The sequence below is a fragment of the Neoarius graeffei genome, chromosome 25 (genome assembly GCF_027579695.1).
Source record: "Neoarius graeffei isolate fNeoGra1 chromosome 25, fNeoGra1.pri, whole genome shotgun sequence".
In the NCBI taxonomy this organism is placed as follows: Eukaryota; Metazoa; Chordata; class Actinopteri; order Siluriformes; family Ariidae; genus Neoarius; species Neoarius graeffei.
The window spans coordinates 19042937-19065281 of record NC_083593.1 but is presented as its reverse complement, the minus strand read 5'-3'; the positions used below and the strand labels follow the sequence as shown (position 1 = coordinate 19065281).

Here is a 22345-nt window from a genome sequence, read left to right as displayed (position 1 = left end):
GACAATTTTGTGTTTTCCATGAAAAGTCACACTTTTATTTCCCACCATAAGTTGTAAAATGAATAGAAAATACAGTCAAGACATTTTTCTGGCCATTTTGCGCATTTAATCGACCCCACAAATGTGATGCTCCAGAAACTCAATCTGCTCAAAGGAAGGTCAGTTTTATAGCTTCTCTAAAGAGCTCAACTGTTTTCAGCTGTGCTAACATGATTGTACAAGGGTTTTCTAATCATCCATTAGCCTTCTGAGGCAATGAGCAAACACATTGTACCATTAGAGCACTGGAGTGATAGTTGCTGGAAATGGGCCTCTATGGAGCACTTGCATGTGACGTCACAGCCGATCCAGATTGTGACAGACGCCATCTTGTCGGTCAAACGCCATATTCCGCCTTCTACTTCTACTTCTGGTTCTACTTCTGCTTTTACTTCTACCTTTTCTTCTGGAAAACCCTACTATATACAATTCTACTACAATGGCTGCGGCTACAAGCTCTCCCTACCTGTGCAAGTTTTTTATGTTTTTTGTGTGTATTTTTGCATGTTGTTCGTCTGTACCGGACTTCAATATCCACTACAACCGTATGGACTTACTGGACATTGGTTTCCAGCAGAAAATGACGGTTTGTAGCGATTTCCATCGCATGCACAACATTCCGGACGAGAAAAAAAAAACATTCCGGACAAGATAGCGAGACCAGCGGGGTCTCCGTGGATTGTTATCGGAAGCAAAGCGAAGGAGGCGGCGCCGGGAGCGGAAGCAAAAGCGAGGCTGCAGGCAGAGCCGGCCTGTTGACTAAGCTCAGAAAACAGCCACTCAAATCTCCACTGCCAAGCCTCTACCTCTCCAACGCCAGATCCATGTAAACAACACGGACGATTTGGAATTACCTTATTCTATTCTATAATCGGCTGGTCAGTGCTATACTCAATACTTAAGTGACTTACCCATCCAATGAGGATTCTTGTTTACAAGATGCCACATCTGAGTCGCTGACAAATCCTGAATTTCTGTAGAGATAACTGTCCAGAGATTTATAAGCACGCAGTGCTTCACCACTGAACAGCGAGGGAAGGTTAACGAGGTAATTATACACATCCGGGTATTCCGCTGGCAGTTCAAAATCCGGTCATGAAAACTCCGTCCAGTAAGCCATAAGGGTCACAAATCTGTAGATCGTTTATTTTAGACATATATCTAGTTATCTGTTCATTAGAAAAATGAGCCATGTAGTCCGTCGGTTGAAATTGATCCATTCTGTACACGAGTGCAGCAGTATTCAGCGGTGTTTTTGACCGACAAGATGGCGGTTGTGTACTTTCCGGTCACGTGACTGCAAGATCTCTATACACCTATGTAGATATTGCACCAAAAACCAGACATTTGCAGCTAGAATAGTCATTTACCACATTAGCAATGTATAGAGTGGATTTCTGATTAGTTTAAAGTGATCTTCATTGAAAAGAACAGTGCTTTTCTTTCAAAAATAAGGACATTTCAAAGTGACCTCAAACTTTTGAACGGTAGTGTAATTTCACTAGTATTAAGTAATTTTCTCTTTAAATTCAGTTTTCAATTTTTTGCAGTGTTGCGACAATGTCTATTGTTAAAAGTGCTATAAAAATAAACTTGACTTTGAAACTTGACAACCACAAGAATGAACTAAACTGTGTAACTGAATAACATTTTTGCCTCCTTCACCATCTTCCTCATGGGCAGGGGTGGCTCGTCCATCCATATACAGTTCAACTGTACATCAGCCATTCAACAATGTTAATCTTCAAGTCCTCATTCACAACTTCATACCTTTTCAACTTCATGGAAATACTAATAACCTCTTTTGAGTGAGCAACGATTTGAAAACCATGTTGCTATTTAGCAGATACAAGCTGTTGTTCCATTGATTCGCTCCGCTTTCTAGATGTTGCACAATCATGAGGCAGCCAGAACCATTTCTACTGGAAGATAAATTGCAGTGATTGGGAGAGGGAACAAGCAGATAATATCCATACATCAGAAGTATGTGTGAAAAATTTGTTTCCCCACACAAAGACTGGAAAAAATAAAGAAGAAAAATGTCTCTCTTTTCCAGTGCCATATTTTTGGGGTAGTTTCAGGACTTTTGTGTGGTTTTTCAGATATAGATGGATGGCAGTTTTGCTGAAACCTGGCAAACAACCCTGCTATTGTGAAGAGAGTTGAACAAAGGCATGTCTAAAACTGTTTAAAAAATTGCTAGACTGTTTGCTGGAGGTTGTTGAGTCAAGTGCGAGTCTTTCAACTTAATTTAAGGGCTATGTGATTATTAATGTTGTCCTACCCCTACAAAAATATATGGTCATGACATTTCTGCTCATGGGTCCAAATATTGACTAATTTCCAACGGTGTCAAATATGTGACATTTATTTTTATTTTGTGGTCCCATTTGTGCTTGATGACATTTTTAACTGTGTCTGTACACTCACCACCCACCTTAAAGTGAATGCAATGCCTCTAAACCCCACTTTTTTCCTTGTACAAAACAACAATCATTATGTTGCTTGACCATGTGTTTTCGAACCATAGCTGACCAAAAGGCCATAAATTAATGGAAAATCAATAAGATTAGCCGATTTTCACGGAATCTGACCAGACTGAACCGGAAGATCCTGAAGAGGTGCATGATGTCACGTGTAAAAATCCAGGTATCAATTTCGTTCATGTGCGCAGCAGTGGTTAGACCAGTCTCAATATGGCATCATGTTTTGGAGAGAATTCTGATAGTGGTTGGGATTCTTATATGCCGGATGAAGGGGCAGAAGATTATCAAGGATATTCCGGAGTAAATGATTATCTTTTCGAGCTCCCAAGACGAGAAACTGCCAGCTCACTCAGTTCATGACAGTCTTCCTCTGTAGAGTGCATGAGATGGAGAGAGAGATGTGCAGAACGTGGTGGTTACCTTTCATCAGGTTTTCCTGAACAAAACTAAAAACAAATCGAGTCTTACAATATTGCAATCTGAGAGCATTTAACATTGTTTCAGTTATTAATTAATGATGATTCCGTGTGCGCATTTTTCTTCCTGTTAAAGTGCATCAGATATGATCAGAGTGGATGTTGCGAGCATGTGGATGTTGCGAGCATGTAAATGTTGCTCATAATCCTGCGTCTGGTGCACTCTGTGTGTGTGTGTGTGTGTGTGTGTGTGTGTGAGAGAGAGAGAGAGAGAGATAATAGGGGACTCAACGAACTGTCCAAATGTCAGATCAAATGTTATTTATTAAATAAATGGGTTTCTTTTTGCTCCAATAATCCCCATGTGGTCGTTCTGGTAGTAATGAACACTTGAATCAGATTTATTATTAATAGGCAACATGGAATCTGCCCGCTTCGTTTGCACAAACTTCACCCACTGTCACTTTAGATTTGTGTTTTTTCTTGGAAATTCATGAACCGAATGTCCTGTTGTATAGAAATTTGAACATCCAAACACAACGCAGTGCTTTCCCATCGTTATTTTTGTAAGATTCCTACAACAATATCCAATCTCGGTGAGTAAACAAGCACGAAATCAGATGAACAGAAATGACCTAGATAACCGGGGTTCCACACGTGATGTCATGTGAGATTAGCCCTGGGGCAAAGCTGCCTTCTTCCAGGATCCGGAAGCCACGATTTATCTATAGTTTTGTGCTTGATAATAAAATAACAAATAATTTCTATTATTTTCCCCCCTGCTTTATTCATTTTGGTTGCTACTAATGATGTATACTGATTTTCAAGCATTACAAAAAGGCATTACATACACTTTAATATCAATGCATAAATAAAATCAATCATCTAGTTTTGATGAGTCTGCACCCATGATAGCCCCTGATTCTTCTTGGCTGACAGGAGTGAAACCTGATGTGCTGTTGTAGTCCATCCACCTCAAGGTTCCATGTTTTGTGCATGCAGAGATGCTTTTCTGTCCGCTGCACTTGTAAAGTGTGATCCTTCCTGACAGCTCGAGCCAATCTGGCCATTTTCCTCTGACCAACGAGGTATTTCCACCCGCACAATTGCCAAAACTCAGCGTTTTTTGTTTTTCGCATCCTTCTGTGTAAACTCGAGAGAATGTTTTGTGTGAAAATCCCAGGACAGCAGCTTTCTGAAATACAAAAACCAGCCCATCTGGTACCATGGTTAAAGTCACAGAGATGACACATTTTATGAATTTTAACTGAAGTGCTTGACCTGTATCTGCATGATTTGATGCATTGTGCTGCTGCCGCCACATGACTGACTGAATGGATAATTGCACAAATGAGCAGGTGTACAGGTGTTCCAATAAAGTGAATGGTGAGTGTATTTTTATATTATACATTAATTGATTTGTCCAGGTCAACAACTCTGTTTTAAAGATAGTTTCACCTCTTGTTTAAGTGAAATTTGTTAATTATTGTGTGCAAAATTTAGTTTATGCAATAATTTTGCTTATTTTTAAGAAGGGTGCCAATAATTATGGATGGCAGTGGATATATTTCCTGTGAAATATGCAAACATAACTACTTTGAAAATGTGAAGCTGGATATAGCGCCACCTCTAATTCCACTAACACGGTATTGAAATGATCATGAAGTGTACGAGTTGCCTGACCCTCTTCCATGCTGATGGAGATGATGGGGCTGCTGAGCTCCAGGCCTTTGTCCCCATTGCAGTTAACGGCACGGGCGGCGCATTGAACCCATGAGCCAGCTTGGAAGTAGATGGAGTCCAGCGTGATTATCTTGGAGGAGGTGAAAAAGGTGTCGATATCCACTTCCCTCATAGGGCTGGTGACACCATTTGGCCCAGTGGGGGCACTGACAAGCCAACGATAGTGTGTTAGCGTGTCATTGATGTGCTCACTTGCACATATTGAGCCTGTTTTCTCATATTCAGGGTGATTGGGGTTACATGCCTGGAGAAGATGAAAAAGAATACAAATGTTGAGTTGCACCAAGTTACGAATATACAGTTACACTATATGGCGAAAGGTTTGTGGAGACATGACCATCACATTCATATGAGCTTGCTGAACATCCCATTCTAGATTTAGTCCCTCTTTGCTATTAAAATAACTTCCACTCTTCGAGAACATGTTCCCACTAGATTTAGTGAGGTCAGGCACTGAGGAGGCCTCTCCTCCAACCTTGGCAAACCATCCCTGTGTCCGAAATCACTCCCTACTCACTATATAGTGAGGATGCCATTTTGTAGTGCTGTAAACCTTAGTGAGGATTATTTACACCCTATATGGTGCACTCAAAGTATCCCACAATGCATCACGAAAAGTAGTGTACAACCGATGGTCACTAACCAAAGCAATTGCATTGTGGTCGCATTGAAAGAAATCACATTAAAAGTCTCAAATTTGATTTAATAAAAGGCAGCGGCAAAGAAGAAATGAAAGATGCAGGTACTTTGTATTTATTAATGTGGGAAATACGCTCAGTATAATATGTACTTATCACAAAAATACATGCATGTATTTATTATTTTGAAAACCCACCAGCCACCTGATCTGGCGCGATTTAATTGTGTGACAGTAATGACGTAAATACCAGCGCAACGGACTAGTGTCCAAAAGCGTTTTTTCATTTTACCAATGAGCTCACTATATAGTCCTCTATATAGTAATTCCCTATATAGGGAGTAGAGAGTAGTGAACAAGTGAGCGATTTCGGACACAGGACAGGTTTTTATGGACCTCGATTTGTGGTTGTGGCAGCAAGGTCATGATCAAGCGCCAGTTTGTGAATGGCGAGTGAAGCTGGGGAAGGTGAGTGGCAAAATTATCATGCCTGTGTCTAATTGATTTTGTGCGTGTATGCCTTCCATTGACGGCTGAGGGCCCTTATCAGGCCTTGGCCGTCACTGCAAGGCGCACACACACACACACACACACACACACACACACAATCAATTAAACACATGATCATTTTGCCACACACCTTCCCCGGCCTCGCTCTCCATTCACAAACTGGTGTTTAACCACGCCCCCTGCTGCCACACTGGTCCATACTGGAACATGTTTGAGCAACCTTAGTTCCAGTGAAGGGAAATTTTAATGTTCCAGCACACAATTGTGTGCTTCCAACTTTGTGGCAACAGTTTGGGAAAGACCATCATATAGCTGTGATTGTCATGTGTCCACAAATCTTTGGCCATCTAGTTTACCGAGTTAATACAGAGATCAAAAGGCATTATGAGCAAAAGTGCAGAAGGTCAATGATGAACATAGACAGAAAGAATGACGGTGTGTCCCACACGCCTACACAGAGTGTCCCACACTCCTACACAAGACATGCACGAGTCAAAACACATTTTTCAACAAGATAAAAAGTTTCCCAATATAACATTAAACACTAAGAATACACGACTCATGCTTTTGTGTACATGAATAATCTACATACGAGTCATTAAAAACTGTATATGAGCTATAACTCTTTATATCCTGTCAAATTCTTACTTTGTCTTCATCACTGGAACGAGTCATAACATGTACTGTATGTACACCTGTTATCGAAAGGGTTTTCTCTGTTTAACAAATCACTATATACAGTGCCTTGCAAAAGTATTCATCCCCCTTGGTGTTTGTCCTGTTTTATCGCATTACAAGCTGGAATTAAAATGGATTTTGGGGGGGCTTAGCACTATGAGATTTACACAACATGCCTACAACTTTACAGTTGCAAATTTTTTGTTTTATTGTGACACAAACAATAATTAAGATGAAAAAACAGAAATCTGGAGTGTGTATAGGTATTCACCCACTTTCATACAAAACCCCTAAATAAGAGCTGGTCCAACCAATTCACTTCATAAGTCACATAATTAGTTGATTAAGATCCACCTGCGTGCAATCAAAGTGTCACATGATCTGTCACATGATGTCTGTATAAATCAACCTGTTCTGGAAGGACCCTGACCCTGCAACATGACAACCAAGGAGCCTCCAAACAGGTCAGAGACAAAGTTGTGGAGAAGTATAGATCAGGGTTGGGTTTTAAAAAAAATATCCCAAACTTTTGAATATCCCACGGAACACCATTAAATCCATTATAGCAAAATGGAAAGAATATGTCACCACTCCAAACCTGACAAGAGAAGGCCGCCCACCAAAACTCACAGACCGGGCAACGAGGGCATTAATCAGAGATGCAACAAAGACCCCAAAGATAACACTGAAGGAGCTGCAAAAATCCACAGCAGAGATGGGAGAATCTGTCCATAGGATCACTTTAAGCTGTACACGCCACAGAGTGGGGCTTTATGGAAGAGTGGCCAGAAAAAAAAAAAAGTCATTGCTTAAGAAAACATGTTTGGAGTTTGCCCAACAGCATGTGGCAGACTCCCCAAACACATGGAAGATGATTCTCTGGTCCAGTGAGACTAAAATTGATCTTTTTGGCCATCATGGTAAATGCCATGTGTGGCGCAAACCCAACACCCTGAAAACACCATTCCTACAGTGAAGCACGGTGGTGGCAGCATCATGCTGTGGGGATATTTTTCATCTGTAGAGACAGGAAAGCTGGTCAGGACTGAAGGAAGGATGAATGGCACTAAATACAGGGTTTTCTGGAGGAAAACAGAAAATACAGGTTTTCTGGAGGAAAACAGGTTTGAGCCGGCCAGAGGTTTGAGACTGGGACAAAGGTTCACATTCCAGCAGGACAATGACCCTAAACATACTGTTAAAGCTACACTGGACTGGTTTAAAGGGAAACATTTAAATGTCTTGGAATGGCCTAGTCAAAGCCCAGACCTCAATCTAATTGAGAATCTGTGGCATAACTTGAAGATTGCTGTACACCAACGCAACCCATCTAACTTGAAGGAGTTGGAGCAGTTTTGCCTTGAGGAATGGGCAAAAATCCCAGTGGCTAGATGTGCTAAGCTAATAGAGACATATCCCAAGAGACTTGTAGCTGTAATTGCAGCAAAAGGTGGCTCATTGACTTGGGGGGGTGAATACCTATGCACACTCCAGATTTCTGTTTTTTCATCTTAATTATTGTTTGCATCACAATAAAACAACAATTTTCACCTTTAAAGTGGTAGGCATATTGTGTAAATCAAATGGTGCTAACCCCCCAAAAATCTATTTTAATTCCAGCTTGTAATGCGACAAAACAGGACAAACAACCCAGGGGGATGAACACATTTGCAAGACACTCTGTCTGTCTGTCTGTCTGTCTGTCTGTCTGTCTGTCTGTCTGTGTGTGTCTCTCTCTCTCTCTCTCTCTCTCTCTGTGTGTGTGTGTGTGTGTGTGTGTGTGTGTGTGTGTATCAGACAACATTGTGGCACAGTGGATAGTATTACTGCCTCACAGCTCCAGGTTTTAATCCTGAGCTTGGGTTACTCTCTGCATAGAATTTTGCATGCCACCCCCCCACCCCATGTTCATGTGGGCTTCCTCCAGGTTCTCCATTTTTCTCCCTCTGTCCCAAAACATGCATGTAGGTGGATTGGCTATGCTAAATTGTCCCTATGTGTGAATGAGTGTATGAGTGTGTGTATGCATGCAGGTGCTCTAAAAAGGAATAGCATCCCATCTGGGGTGAATTTTCCCACTTTACACATAGTGTTATCTGGATAGGCACCTTATCCCCCCCATAACCCTGAACAGCATAAAGTGACTGAAGAGGAATTAATTAACACGACTATGGCAGAGATTTATAGATATGCTTCGCAAGAGCAGTTATGTAGAGTGTACAATTCTTGGGTATTTTGATATTTTCAGGGAATTGCAAAGGGCAATATTTCAAAGGAAGGTCATTAGAGATAGAAAAAGTAGAGCAGGGGAAGCATTATAAACTTGTGTCAAGTGTGAATTTGAGAGTGCTATTGGTATCCTAACAGCATCTGTTGTTGACGTAGTATTATTTTTAATGGATTTAGATGGAGAGCTATGTGGTTTAGTTTCACTTTTCCACAAGGGCGGCTGGTGCATAAGGGCGATTGGGCGACGCACTGCCAAAATGAAAAAAACTTTTTTTTTCTTTTTTTTTAAAACAAACTTTCACCAGCGCTGCTCGAGGCCGTTTTAATCTGTCTCTGGGTATCATTGTCCAATCAGGGTGGTCTTGCTTCTAGAGTACCACCCCTTTTGGGGCGATTTCAGTCATGCTGAAAATCGCCCAAGAGTTCACTGATAGAGTCCCATGTTAATATATTTTTTTTCTCCTGACTGACACTTCAGTGCAATCTCTATGGGTTCCGGGGGGGCTTGCCCTAACGTGCTTAAGTCACTGCGAAGCGCGGCAAAGTTGCGTTCGATCCGCTCAGTTTCTGAGGTGAGATGGATGCGGACATAGACATATAAACATAGACGCCGCATTCTGCGTAGAATCATACGTCATCCTCGCCGCCATATTGGATGTGGCAAAGTGGAGATTAGCCGAGAATAAAGATGCCTCATTCATGTGCTGCGTTTAACTGTACCAACAGGTTTACCGTCCGAACGAGATCACATGGGATTACCTTTCACAGGTGAGACTGGAAAAATACTTTTCAATACTGTTCCTTCAGTCTTCAGTTTCCCAGCTCATCTCCACCGGGTAGGTGTAGAGTTATAAGCAGTGAGAATTAGATAAATACAGTGCCACACTATGATGAACGTTTTTGAACGTATGATGAATGTTTTTAACCTTTCTGAATGTGAAGGAATCAGTGATGTATTTTGTTTTGGTATGACGTTAGAACCTGGCCGAACTCAGTTTGGCGGTCATTCAGCTCACTTTATTCAACGAGAGTAGGTCTGTGTGGTGACTCAATAAATAAAACAGTAAATTTTTATTTTCATTCACTATTTCCAGTTTTTCCACTATTTCCATCATTTATCATATTCAGTCTCGTAGGTTGGTTATTGTGGCCTCAGGTTTTGGTAGCTTGCTACGGTATGCTGACTGATTAGCTTACCTGAGCTATCTATCGCGTATCTGTCGCTAGTTTGCAGTGTACAGGGTATTTCGCACACTATTTATAACCATCACATTAAAAGTTATATATGTTGTTTTGATGCCTGTTTGTTTCCCAGATATATACGTGTGTGTCTTAATGGGTGAACAAAAGGCATCGAGTTAAATATTATTGTGGAAAGGGGCTTTATGAAGTTCAGTCCATTTACTTGCATTGGCTTACGGGGAAGATTTGCCACATCAAATATGGCAGACACTCTGACATATCCCAGCAACGGGGCCACCAGCTCAATGCGGCGTCTATGTTTATATGTCTATGGATGCGGAAAGCAATTCAGTGCGGTCCTTAAAAGAAGTTCCATTTAGTCAGCGATCAAATCGAGCTAAATTGGCAACAAAACAAGCTGGACCCCCCTCGACCAAATCTAAACATAAAACAAATTTCGACAGGGGGGGGAATCATATACTCGAGGTTTTACTTCAACATGGTCCCAGCGCAAATCCTGGCGAGCTGGCTGCGAGGACGCCTCAGCGGTTTTCTGCTCCCCCTGCTTACTTTTCCACCCTGGAGGTGGCTCCACGGACAACACTGCTTGGACGGTCACTGGAGTTTCGGACATGCATCATTTGTCGGAGAAAATAAAAAAACATGAGTCATCAAAGATTCACATGGGCAGCTGCCTGAAATTTTCGGCTTTTGGGAGATTGAACATCGCTACACAGTTGGATGAGGGCTACAGGCTAGCAGTTCACCGCCACAACGATGAGGTGAGCAAGAACAGGCACATATTAAACCGGCTCACCCAATGCGTGAAATTTTGTGGAGTGTTCGAGTTAGCTCTACGAAGCAAAGACGAAACTGAGGGCTCCAGTCACCGTGGTGTTTTTCTGGGTTTGGTTGACTATTGACTTGCTACCTAGGTCAATTTACTTCAGTCCTGTGGACATTTATGGTCCGTGTAGACATAACGGGGGAAAATTGCCCCCCCTGAAAAAAAATTCAGGAGCCGCCACTGCTTTTCCATGTAACACAAATGCAGCAGGACAGATGGGTGTGAGTTTTACAATGTATCTCAGAGCAGGTGGATTTAAAATGCTTGTTAAAATAGTAGTATAACCAAATGATATAAAAATGTTCTTTGTGAATTGGCCTTTATTAGCGACAATTGAGTTGATTGTTACAGATAAAATAAATCACTCCGTTGTATTTAGTTTAGTATTTGAGAGAAGTTGCATATTTGCGTTGGGGTGATTTAAAGAGTGAATATGCACAAAACAGTCTTGTAAGAAATTAACAGGGATGATCAAGGTGTGCTTTTACTTAAGAAAATACCATTTTATCTCATGTCTGTGCTAAGAGGCGGTTATACACTGACAGATTTTGAATGTCACACCTCTTTTTGCACCCTCTCCACCTACGTCAGCACAGGGCATTTATGACCACAAAAAAGCAACACTGAGCGAATGCATGTGGAGGGAGAAAAAAAAAAACCCTGGCTTTCCCCCAATCAAAATAGGAATAAAGCCAGCATTAACCAGCAAATTATGCTTCCTCTGAATGAATACGAAGTCCTGGGAGTTTTGAAGATGGTTTGCCTCATATCCAAAGGGCTTAACCAGTTCTAATCAAAAACACACTGTGTCCTCACTCAATATTAAACCTTTGATTAAATTGGATTTGCAATGAAAAATTAATATAGTGTTAATTAGTTATGTCTGAGTTAGTTATTTAGTTGCATTACATTTGAATTACAATACAGTTGAAACATTTCAACATAACAAAAGTCCTTCTCTTGACTTGCCAGCAGAGCATTTTTTAAGGATTTTCCACTAGGAGACCAACTGGTCTGGGCAATACAATCACAGGCCCCAGAGTCCATGCGGCTGCACTGCTCCGGCATATTCTGTGATGCAAAATGGTTCACCAATCACCATACAGGCAAACACACTACAGTGACTACACAGCTATCAAGAGCAATTACCAAGCACAAATGTTATGTCAAAGACACTCAAATGGCCCTTTTCCACTACCCTTTTTCAGCTCACTTCAGCTCGCTTCAGGTCACTTCAGCCCGACACGGCTCGCGTTTCGACTACCAAAAAACAGCACGACTCAGCTCGCTTCAGCCCTGCTTAGCCCCTAAAACTCGCACCGTTTTGGAGTGGGGCTGAAGCGAGCCAAAGCGAGCCGAGTGAGGCTGGGGGCGTGAGCAGACACTCCCCTGTGCACTGATTGGTGAGGAGGAGTGTCCTCACATGCCCACACACGCCCCGCGAGCACGCTGGGATCTGTAAACACCGTAAACCCAGAAGAAGAAGAATTACTAGAATTTCTGAAGCCTTATGCGCCTCGCCTCATCTATACGCTCTTGCCAGTATCTGTTGGCGTTGTCGGTGACAACAAGCCACAGAACCAAGACCAGCAACACTAACGACTCCATGTCCATGTTTATTGTTTACTATTCGGGTCGTGAGACTACCGCTTAAAAGATCACTGATGTCACTGTTTGCGCTGCTTAACGACATCACGTGACGTCCATCCACTTTCGCTAACTCCACCCAATGTGTCCACCCACTTCCAGCCAGCACGGTTCAGCGCGGTTATAGTCGAAATGCAACTCCAACAGCCCCGCTCAGCCCGACTCAGCACGGCACGGCTCAGCCCGACTCAGCCGCGTTTGTAGTGGAAAAGCGGCAAAAGTTACACAGTAATGACATCGGATTCTGACATCAGCCATCTCAGTAACCAAATTTTAGTTTTGTTTTTCTTAACCAACATGATCTTGTGTGTATATCTTATAACATAGATCGTCGTTTTCCTTGTTAAATGTATACTTACATGGTACTTGGTTAATTAATTGCAACTGATTGAACCAAATGATAAGACATAACTTGGCTTAAAATTTGGTCTCCCAGTGAAGCTGGTTTGGCATTGAATAGGAGACCAAATCTGGCCACTGGGAGACCATTTGGTCTCCCAGTAACTATGTTAAAAAATGCTCTGCTTGCCAGCCATATTCAAAATGACAAACTCTTGGTAAAAATCTTCACAGACGTTTAGACAGAAGATACACCAAGCAGATGGTAATACAGCACGTGCACACACAAAGAAATTTTTAGGGTGCTGTAAATACTAATTCACTACAATGTGCAACCCCAATTCCAACAAAAGTTGGGACACTGTGCAAAACATAAAAACAGAACGCATTGATTTGCTAATCATGTAAACCTTATATTTCATTGAAAATAGCACAAAGACAACATGCGAAATGTTGAAACTAAGAAATCTTCTTGTTTTTTGAAACATATATGCTTATTTTGAATTTAGTGCCAGCAACATGTTTCAAAAAAGTTGGGACGGGGCAACAAAAGACTGGAAAAGTTGTGTAAGTAAGTAAAACAAACAAACAAACAAACAAACAAACAAACAAACAAACAAACAAACAAACGTAAGTAAGTCAATTGGCAAAAGGTCGGTAACATGATTGGGTATAAAAAGAGCATCCCAGAGAGGCCGAATCTCTCAGAAGTAAAAATAGGGAGGGGTTCACTGCTCTTTAAAAGACTGCTTTTGCAAATAGTGCAACAATTTAAGAATAAAATTGCATTGAATTTGTGGATCATGTCATCTACAGTACATATCATTAAAACACTCTGTTTGTCCGGTTCATCATTCAGCTTCTGAAAGGAGTAGAGGCCTGGGTTCCGTGCCACTGTGTGGCATCACTGGAGGAGGTGGTAGAAGACCATCTGGTGACATTTCCAGGACAAAGTGATCCTGCCCCTTCTTTCGCCCTCTCCCTGCATCTCCCCTATATCTGCACCACAGAAGAAGGGGCCAATTCCCCCAAAGTCTGCTCCCCAAACCCAGGTGCCTCCCCTGTTTTCCCTCATCCCCTTGTGCCTCTATGTCAATGCTGCCACTCACAGATACGGTCCACAGGTGGAACTGTCCATGCTTTTTCAGGACCAGGACAAAGCACAGGCAGGTCTCCAGGTGCAATGGGAAAGCCAGGATCAGCAAACCCTTAAGGAAGTGGGGATTCTGATCCACATTCCTTCTGTGCCTCAGGCCTCCCCTGATTAAGCAGGAATGTGATAGTGAGTATTCAAGGCAGTGCATAGGCCTTGCTGGACTCTGGTTGTAATCAAACCACAATTCATCAAAGCCTGATTCAATGCAGGGCACTGAGAAATGCACAATTGGTGAAGGTGAGGTGTACATGGGGATGTTCATGAATATCCACTGGTGCCCATCACTATCCAAAAAGCACAGTCTAATGTGAAAAGCATAGTTGAGAGGTGGCGAGGACTAATCGCCTTACCCTTCCACTAATTCTGGGGACAAATTCACAGGGGTTGAAAGCATTAGCAAAGCATTTATTTGTGGGTGGGTCCTGCTTAAGTGAAAATTTGGGAGGGATTCTAGTGGCATTATCTGGGGAGGCAGTCCCAGGCTTGACTGCATCAGCTCCGTGTCAGGGGGGATGCAGAGGGTGGGGAGGGCTCCGCCTCTCCACTCACCTCAGGGATTTCCTTTTGGGATTTGCCATTGGAGCACTTGTGATACAAAACCCTAAGGCACACTTTTGACCAAGTGAGGTTAATTAATGGTCAAAACCTCCAGTCTAACACTGCACTCTTCAACCCACATTTTTATCTATTAAAGACAGGTTATATCAAGTGATGTGGGACACTCAAACAGGAGTGGAAATGAGCCAAAGGGAACTTTTATTCCATGTGACTCATCAAATCCCATAGAGGTGCATTTAGGTCAGGATAAAACACTGAACTGACTCATGGCCTGTTTCTACTGGCCAGGCACTCATGGTGATATTTGCAGGTGGTGCACAACATGTCATGAATGTCAGCTGGTGAATCCACCAGCCACCCCAAAAGCACCCTTTACTTTTGATAGAGATCCCCTTCAAAAGAATTCATCTGGATCTCATTCAGGCCATTAGATTAATCTGCACAAGGGTATTTCCATGTTAGTCTTAGTGGATTATGCAATGTGATCCCTGAAAGCAGTGCCTCTACACAACACTGCTGCATGCAGTGTACATTCTTCACTCGAGAGCAAAACTCTCAGTATGTGGTCACCTCACTCAGGATAATTTGCTACAGGCAAAAGAATGGGAATCCTGGCTGTATAATAGTGTTGCTCAGCTGTGATACCTCACATTGATTAATTGCTTGATCATTTAGGCACAGCTCACTTTTATTCAATGCTGGATTTGACTAAGGGATATTGGCAAATACCCTTGACTCCAATGTCCTGATGAAAAATTGGCCTTTTCCACTCCATTTGGGTTACACTTGTTTGTCATACATCCATTTGGGTTGTTTGGAGCCCCAGTGATGTTTCACTGGCTCATGAACAGAATCCTCTACCCACACAGTGCATATGTTGCTACCTATATAGATAGCATTATTTACAGTGATGGGCAGTGGCATTTACAACATCTGAGGACTGTCCTGAGATTGTTGAGATGCATGGGAATCAAAGCAAACCCAAAGAAGTGTGCAACTGGGTGGGAGGAAGTACGGTAGAAAAGGAGTGTTGGGCGGTCCTCACTCTCTGATACTACCTGCTGGGGTGCCCCTTCACTCTCTGTTCTGACCATGCCCCACTGCAATGGTTCCATTGCATGAACAATGCCAACACACAGATCATTCATTGGTATCTAGCTTCTGGTATCATTGGTATCTAGTATCTTCTTCAGCTCTTTAAGTGTGAGATGGTCCACAAGTCAGGGGTGCAGATGGTGGTGGATTACCTCTCCAATCAGGAGGGAGTCAGCTGGAGGCAGGACGGCTCCCCAACCTGAGTCAGGCAGTGGGGGTATTTGGCACTGGGGGCATGATTGAACATTGGCTGTGGGCGGCAAGGAATTGGGTACAATCCCAAATCAGAAAAATGTTGGGAATGTATGGAAAATGCAAACAAAAAAAGAAAGCAGTAATTTCTAAATTTACTTTGACTTGTATTTCATTGCAGACAGTATGAACCCAAGATATTTCATGTTTTCTCAAGTCAACTTTATTTAATTTGTTAACATGCATCCATTCCTGCATTTCAGGCCTGCAACACATTCCAAAAAAAAAAAAAAAAGCTGGGATGGGGGCAATTTAGAATGAGTAATGAGGTAAAACAATTAACAAACGATGTGATTTGAAACGGGCAGTGTTGTAGTCGAGTCACTAAACCTCGAGTCTGAGTCCAGTCTTGAGTCCCCAGTGTTCAAGTCCAAGTCAAGTCATTAAAAAAAATTGAGTCACGTCTGAGTTGAGTCCACTATTGATCCGAGTCGAGCCCGAGAACAAGAGTCCAACCGCACCATTTGACGGTGGCTGTTTTAGCACCATTAACATTAGTTTGTTCCTGAACATGACATATGAACAGGTGAATGTGCGTTCTCTTTGTCAGGGAGTGCAAAGTATTCTGTCAGAGATGGTTGGGAGACGGATGTAAGTGCAGAAGGTGTGTTTATTAATACAAGTGAAGACAGGTAAACAATCCAGAACGGCAGGGAAAATTGTAAAACAGTGAAACAGGCAATAGGTCGAGCGAGGCACAAACAGGCTATCGTAGACTCGGCAGAATCAAAGATGAGAAAAAGGAAATCAAGGATCACGAAACCAAATAAGGAAATACGGCTCGGTAATATGTCAGCAATACAACTCAATACTTCGCAAAGTAAGTGTGTTTTCACAGTCTTTATATAGGAGCGCTGATTGTGCCTTAATCCTGTGCAGGTGTGAGTCATTTACGACACCTGCGAGAGTCAGCTTGGCGTGTGCGTTGTCCAGAGCACACTTGAGAGTCTATGTGATCCATGCACCAAGGCACACAGGTGTGACACTGTTGCACGAAATTAATACAAAATTAAAGTCGATATAAATATCTTATGCCAAATTATTATGGCATGTTACAAAAAATAAAGAAAAAAAATCTGAGTCATCTCCAATTTACGAGTCCAAATGCAGTTAATGCATGAGTCAGAGCCCAAGTCAAGTCATAAGTCCTTAAAATTAGGGCACGAGTCGGACTCGAGTCCTAGACTCGAGTACTACAAGCCTGGAAGCAGGCGATGTCAACAGGTGATCATAATCATGACTAGGGACAAAATCCATATCCAGGAAAGGCCTAGTCATTGAGGAGCAAACGTAGGCTGAGGATTTCCAGTTTGTCAACAAATGCAGGCAAAAATCATTGAAAGTTTAAAAACCATGTTCCTCAAAGAAAGATAGGAAGGGATTTGGATATATTTCACCCTATATTGTGCATAACATCAATAAACGATTCAAGAAACCTGGAGAACTTTTGGTGCAAAAGGGCAAAGGTGAAAGCCTAAGCTGACCACCTGTGATTCCTCAGACGGCACTGCATCAAGAACCGTCACTCATCTATTAGTGTTAGGGTTTTGCTGGGATTCGAACCTGGTTCGTTGGTGTGATAATCCAGCAAACCCCCACTAGGTCACCAGGGGGATGACTCAAATGCAGAGGCGTGAGGCGGAAGTAGAAAAAGAATCAAAAGGTTTATTTAAACTATATACACTATATACAGGGCAAAACAAAAGACAAAAAAAAAACCAAAGAGTATAATCCAAAAGAAAAGCAAAGTGCAAAAATACAAAAGCTAAGAAGATCAAAAAACACAGTACAAAGGAAACTGGAGATAAACATAACAGCACAAAGACTCCGTGACAAGAGGACTGAACTCAGGGGTATAAATAGACAAACTAATTAAGGACACAGGTGAAGATAATTAGGCAATTAACACAAACACAAGACACAGGAACAGTGGCGGCCTCTAGAGGCCAAAATAAACACGACATGAAAAGGAAATAACAGCAGCCTCTAGAGGCCAAAACAGTCCTAGTCCTAACAGGACCCCCCCCTCTAGGAGCGTCTCCTGACGTTCCCAGGGCGATCCGGATGGGCCGAATGGAAGTCCCGACATAGTTCTTTATCAAGGACATCCCGAGCAGGAACCCAGCAGCGCTCCTCAGGACCATAGCCCTCCCAGTCCACCAGATATTGCAACCCGCCGCGGACCCGGCGGGAGTCAAGCAGGCGATTCACAGTGAACACAGTCTGCCCCTGGAAGATGCGGGGGGGTGGGGGGTTCCTAGGGGCAGGGGCATACGTAGACGTCAGTACGGGCCGTAACAGGGAAACATGGAAAGTGGGGTTGATCCTCAGAGTCCGGGGCAACTGGAGCCGGTAGGAGACAGGGTTCACCCTGCGCACCACCTTGAAGGGGCCAATGTAGCGAGGAGCAAGCTTGCGGTTCTCCACCCGCAGTGGAAGGTCCTTAGTGGACAGCCAAACACGCTGCCCAGGGCGGAAAGCGTGTGCAGGTCTTCTATGGCGGTTGGCCTGAGTCTGGTTGGTTCTGGAGGTCTGTATGAGGGTCTTCCTGACCTTGCTCCAGGTCTTGCGACACCGTCTCACATATTGGTTGACCGAGGGCACCCCCGCGTCCTCCTCCTGGTCCGGGAACAGAGGTGGCTGGAACCCGAATTGGCACTGGAATGGCGACAGCTTGGTGGCCGATGACTGCAGGGTGTTGTGGGCGTACTCCGCCCATGGCAGCCAGGTGCTCCACGATGTCGGGTTATCCATAGCCAGGCCTCGCAGGGTGGTTTCCAGGTCCTGGTTGAGCCTCTCCGTCTGACCATTGGACTGTGGGTGAAACCCAGAGGAGAGGCTGGCAGTGGCTCCGATGACCTTGCAGAACCCGTGCCACACTCGGGAGGAGAACTGGGGCCCTCGGTCTGAGACGATGTCCTGTGGAAGACCAAAGACTCGGAAGACATGATTAAACAAAAGTTTCGCAGTTTCAAGAGCAGAGGGGAGTTTGCACAGTGGTATGAAGCGGCAGGCCTTGGAGAATCTGTCAACTAAGACCAAAATGACCGTGTTACCTTGTGACTCAGGGAGACCCGTGATAAAGTCGACTGCCACGTGGGACCAGGGACGCCGGGGAATGGTCAGAGGATGCAGGAGACCCTGGGGACGCTGTCGTGGGTTCTTGGTTCTGGTGCAAACCTCACAGGACAGGACAAATGACCTTACTTCCTGCTCCATGTTAGGCCACCAGAAGCGTCTTTTCAGGAAGTCCAGGGTCCTCCGAGCTCCCGGGTGGGCGGTGAGAGGGGAAGAGTGACCCCACTGGAGAACCTTGGCCCGGGCTTGATGTGGGACGTACAAGAGGCCTGGTGGCCCCGTCCCAGGACCGGGGTCCTGGCGTTGGGCTCGTCGGACAGCCTCCTCAATACCCCAGCGGACAGGGGCCACAATCCGGGACACAGGGATAATAGGCCCGACTTCATTCTCCCTGTTAGTGGCAGAGAACAGTCTGGACAGTGCGTCAGGTTTGGTGTTCTTGGAGCCGGGGCGGTATGAGAGGGTGAAGTCAAATCGACTGAAAAACAGGGCCCACCTAGCCTGTCGAGGGTTCAGTCTCTTGGCTTGCTGGAGGTACTCCAGGTTCTTGTGGTCAGTCCAAACCAGGAATGGATGTTGTGCTCCCTCCAGCCAGTGCCTCCACTCCTCAAGGGCCAGTTTGACCGCTAGCAGTTCTCGATCCCCCACATCGTACCGGGACTCAGCAGGACTCAGGCGGTGGGAGAAGTAAGCGCAGGGGTGCAGCTTTCCTTCCGAACGTTGAGAGAGCACCGCGCCGACACCACTGTCCGAGGCGTCCACCTCCACGATGAATGGTTGGGAGGTGTCCGGGAGAACCAGAATGGGTGCCGTGCAGAAGCGGTCCTTGAGGTCTTTGAACGCCTTTTCTGCCTGAGGAGACCAGCCATAAGATCCACCTGTCCCTTTGGTGAGGTCTGACATGGGTGCTGCCACAGAACTGAAGTTCCTGATGAACTTGCGGTAGAAGTTAGCGAATCCTAAGAACCGCTGAACCTCCTTAACGGACTTGGGAGTAGGCCAATCCCGGACGGCCAGGGTCTTGGCAGGGTCCATTTGGAGTTGGCCTGTCCGTACAATAAATCCCAGAAAGGAGACCTCGGGAACATGAAATTCGCATTTCTGGGCCTTGGCGAACAGATTGTTCTGTAGCAGCCTCTGGAGAACCTGGCGGACATGGTGGCGGTGCTCCTGCACGGTCTTGGAAAAGATAAGGATGTCATCGAGGTAGACAAAAACGTATAGGTTAATCATGTCCCTTAAGACGTCGTTGATTAGGGCCTGAAAAACAGCTGGTGCGTTGGTGAGTCCGAAGGGCATCACCTGGTATTCGTAGTGCCCAGACGGGGTGTTAAAGGCAGTCTTCCACTCGTCTCCCTGTCGGATACGGATGAGGTGGTATGCGTTCCGTAGGTCCAACTTGGTGAAGACGGTGGCGCCTTGGAGCAGGTCGAAAGCTGTGGACATCAGCGGAAGGGGATATCGGTTGCGCACAGTGATCTTATTCAGGCCCCTGTAATCAATACATGGTCGGAGCCCCCCATCCTTCTTGCCGACAAAGAAGAAGCCGGCTCCAGCAGGTGAAGTGGAGGGTCGAATAAACCCAGAGACCAGGGCATCTTTGAGGTATTCCTCCATGGCCTTGCGTTCTGGCTGAGAGAGTGAAAACAGTCTGCCACGAGGAGGGGTAGTCCCAGGGAGCAAGTCGATGGCACAGTCGTAGGCCCGGTGCGGAGGAAGAACGGCGGCCCTGCTCTTGCTGAATACCTCCTTGAGATCCCAGTACTCTGTGGGAACTTGAGATAACTCGGTGAGATCAGGGGGCTCGGCAGGAGACACAGGAGAGCTAGAGAGCAGACAAGAGGCATGGCATGCAGGGCCCCATTCCACAACCTGGCTTGTTACCCAGTCTATGCGAGGGTTGTGGCGAGTAAGCCAAGGAAGGCCTAGAATAACTGGGAACTCAGGTGAAGGAATCAGGTGCAGGGATATTTCTTCCTTGTGACCTTGAGACTGGAGGAAAACTGGAGAAGTAACTTGGGTGACTCTTCCATCACCTAACGCTTGGCCATCGAGGGCAGACACAGACAGTGGGACTTCAAGAGGTGCAGTCGGAATATTGATGCTTTGGGCGAAGTGAATATCCATAAAGTTCCCAGCCGCCCCTGAGTCTATCAAAGCTTGACAAGAGTGGACAGACTCACCCCAGGAGATGGAGACCGGGATGTAGATTCCTTGGCCAGGGAGTCCGGGAGAGAGGGTAGGCCCCGTCACAACCCTCCCTCGGCTGGACGGGGCGGTCCTTTTCCCAAGAGTTCGGGACATGATGCTCGGAAGTGACCAGGTTTGCCACAGTAGATGCAGCACTTGTCCCTCCTTCTGCGCTCCCTCTCAGATGCGGAGAGGCGAGTACGACCCACTTGCATGGGTTCTGGACAGTCACTGAAGGAGGTAGATGGTCTCCAGGTAGAGGTAGGGAGGCTGGGGGGGCTCAAGGCTTGGTGGCGTTCTCTCATCCTGTTGTCCAGACGAATAGCATGTGAGATGAGGGTTTCGAGGTCACTTGGGCATCCAATAGAGGCCAGACCGTCCTTGATGGGGTCAGACAGACCATGGTGGAAGGCTGACACCAGGGCAGTCTCGTTCCATCCACTTACTGCTGCGAGTGTTCGGAACGAGATGGCGTAATCTGCGACGCTTCCTCCTTGCCGGATGGACATGAGCTTTCGGGCTGCGTCGGTACTGATGTCTACCTGATCGAAGACCCGAAGCATCTCTTCAGAAAACAGCTGGAAATCAAAGCACTCAGGTCCCTGTCTTTGCCAGATAGCAGTAGCCCAGGCTCGCGCCTTACCAGCTAATAAGGTGATCACAAAGGCAATCTTGCGGCGATCCGTAGTGTAGGTGGTAGGCTGAAGCTCAAAGGTGAGTTGACACTGGGTAAGGAACTCTCGGCACTCACTGTGCTTGCCGTCATACCTCTGTGGTGCAGGAAGGCTGGGTTCGCGAGGTGAAGAAGGCAGCATTGCAGGAGGCACTGGAGCAGGAGTGGGAGCTGGATCAGGAGCAGGAACTGGATCAGGAGCAGGAGATGCAGGCAGAGATGTCAGCTGTGCCAGGGTTTTCCCAATTTGCTGAAGCAGTTCCTCGTGGCGAGCGAGGGCCTCACGTTGGCTGGTGAGCGTACGTCCATGAGCGTCCATGGTTGCTCCGAAGCGTGTCAAAGCTGCCATAATTCCCTGAAGGTTGGCCGGGTAGACAGTTGAAGCAGCCTCTGCTGAGTCGGTCATGACGGAGTCTTTCTGTTAGGGTTTTGCTGGGATTCGAACCTGGTTCGTTGGTGTGATAATCCAGCAAACCCCCACTAGGTCACCAGGGGGATGACTCAAATGCAGAGGCGTGAGGCGGAAGTAGAAAAAGAATCAAAAGGTTTATTTAAACTATATACACTATATACAGGGCAAAACAAAAGAC

General features: G+C 45.0%; 1 protein-coding gene across 1 annotated transcript in view; it reads right to left on the bottom strand.

Annotated features, from left to right (window-relative positions):
* Positions 1–22345, bottom strand: part of frem2a (FRAS1 related extracellular matrix 2a) — a 239449-nt gene that overhangs the window by 47282 nt on the left and 169822 nt on the right. Inside the window, exon 14 of the mRNA XM_060909268.1 lies at positions 4625–4928. Within this exon, the coding sequence (XP_060765251.1) occupies positions 4625–4928 (304 nt within the window). The remainder of the gene's footprint in view (positions 1–4624; positions 4929–22345) is intronic.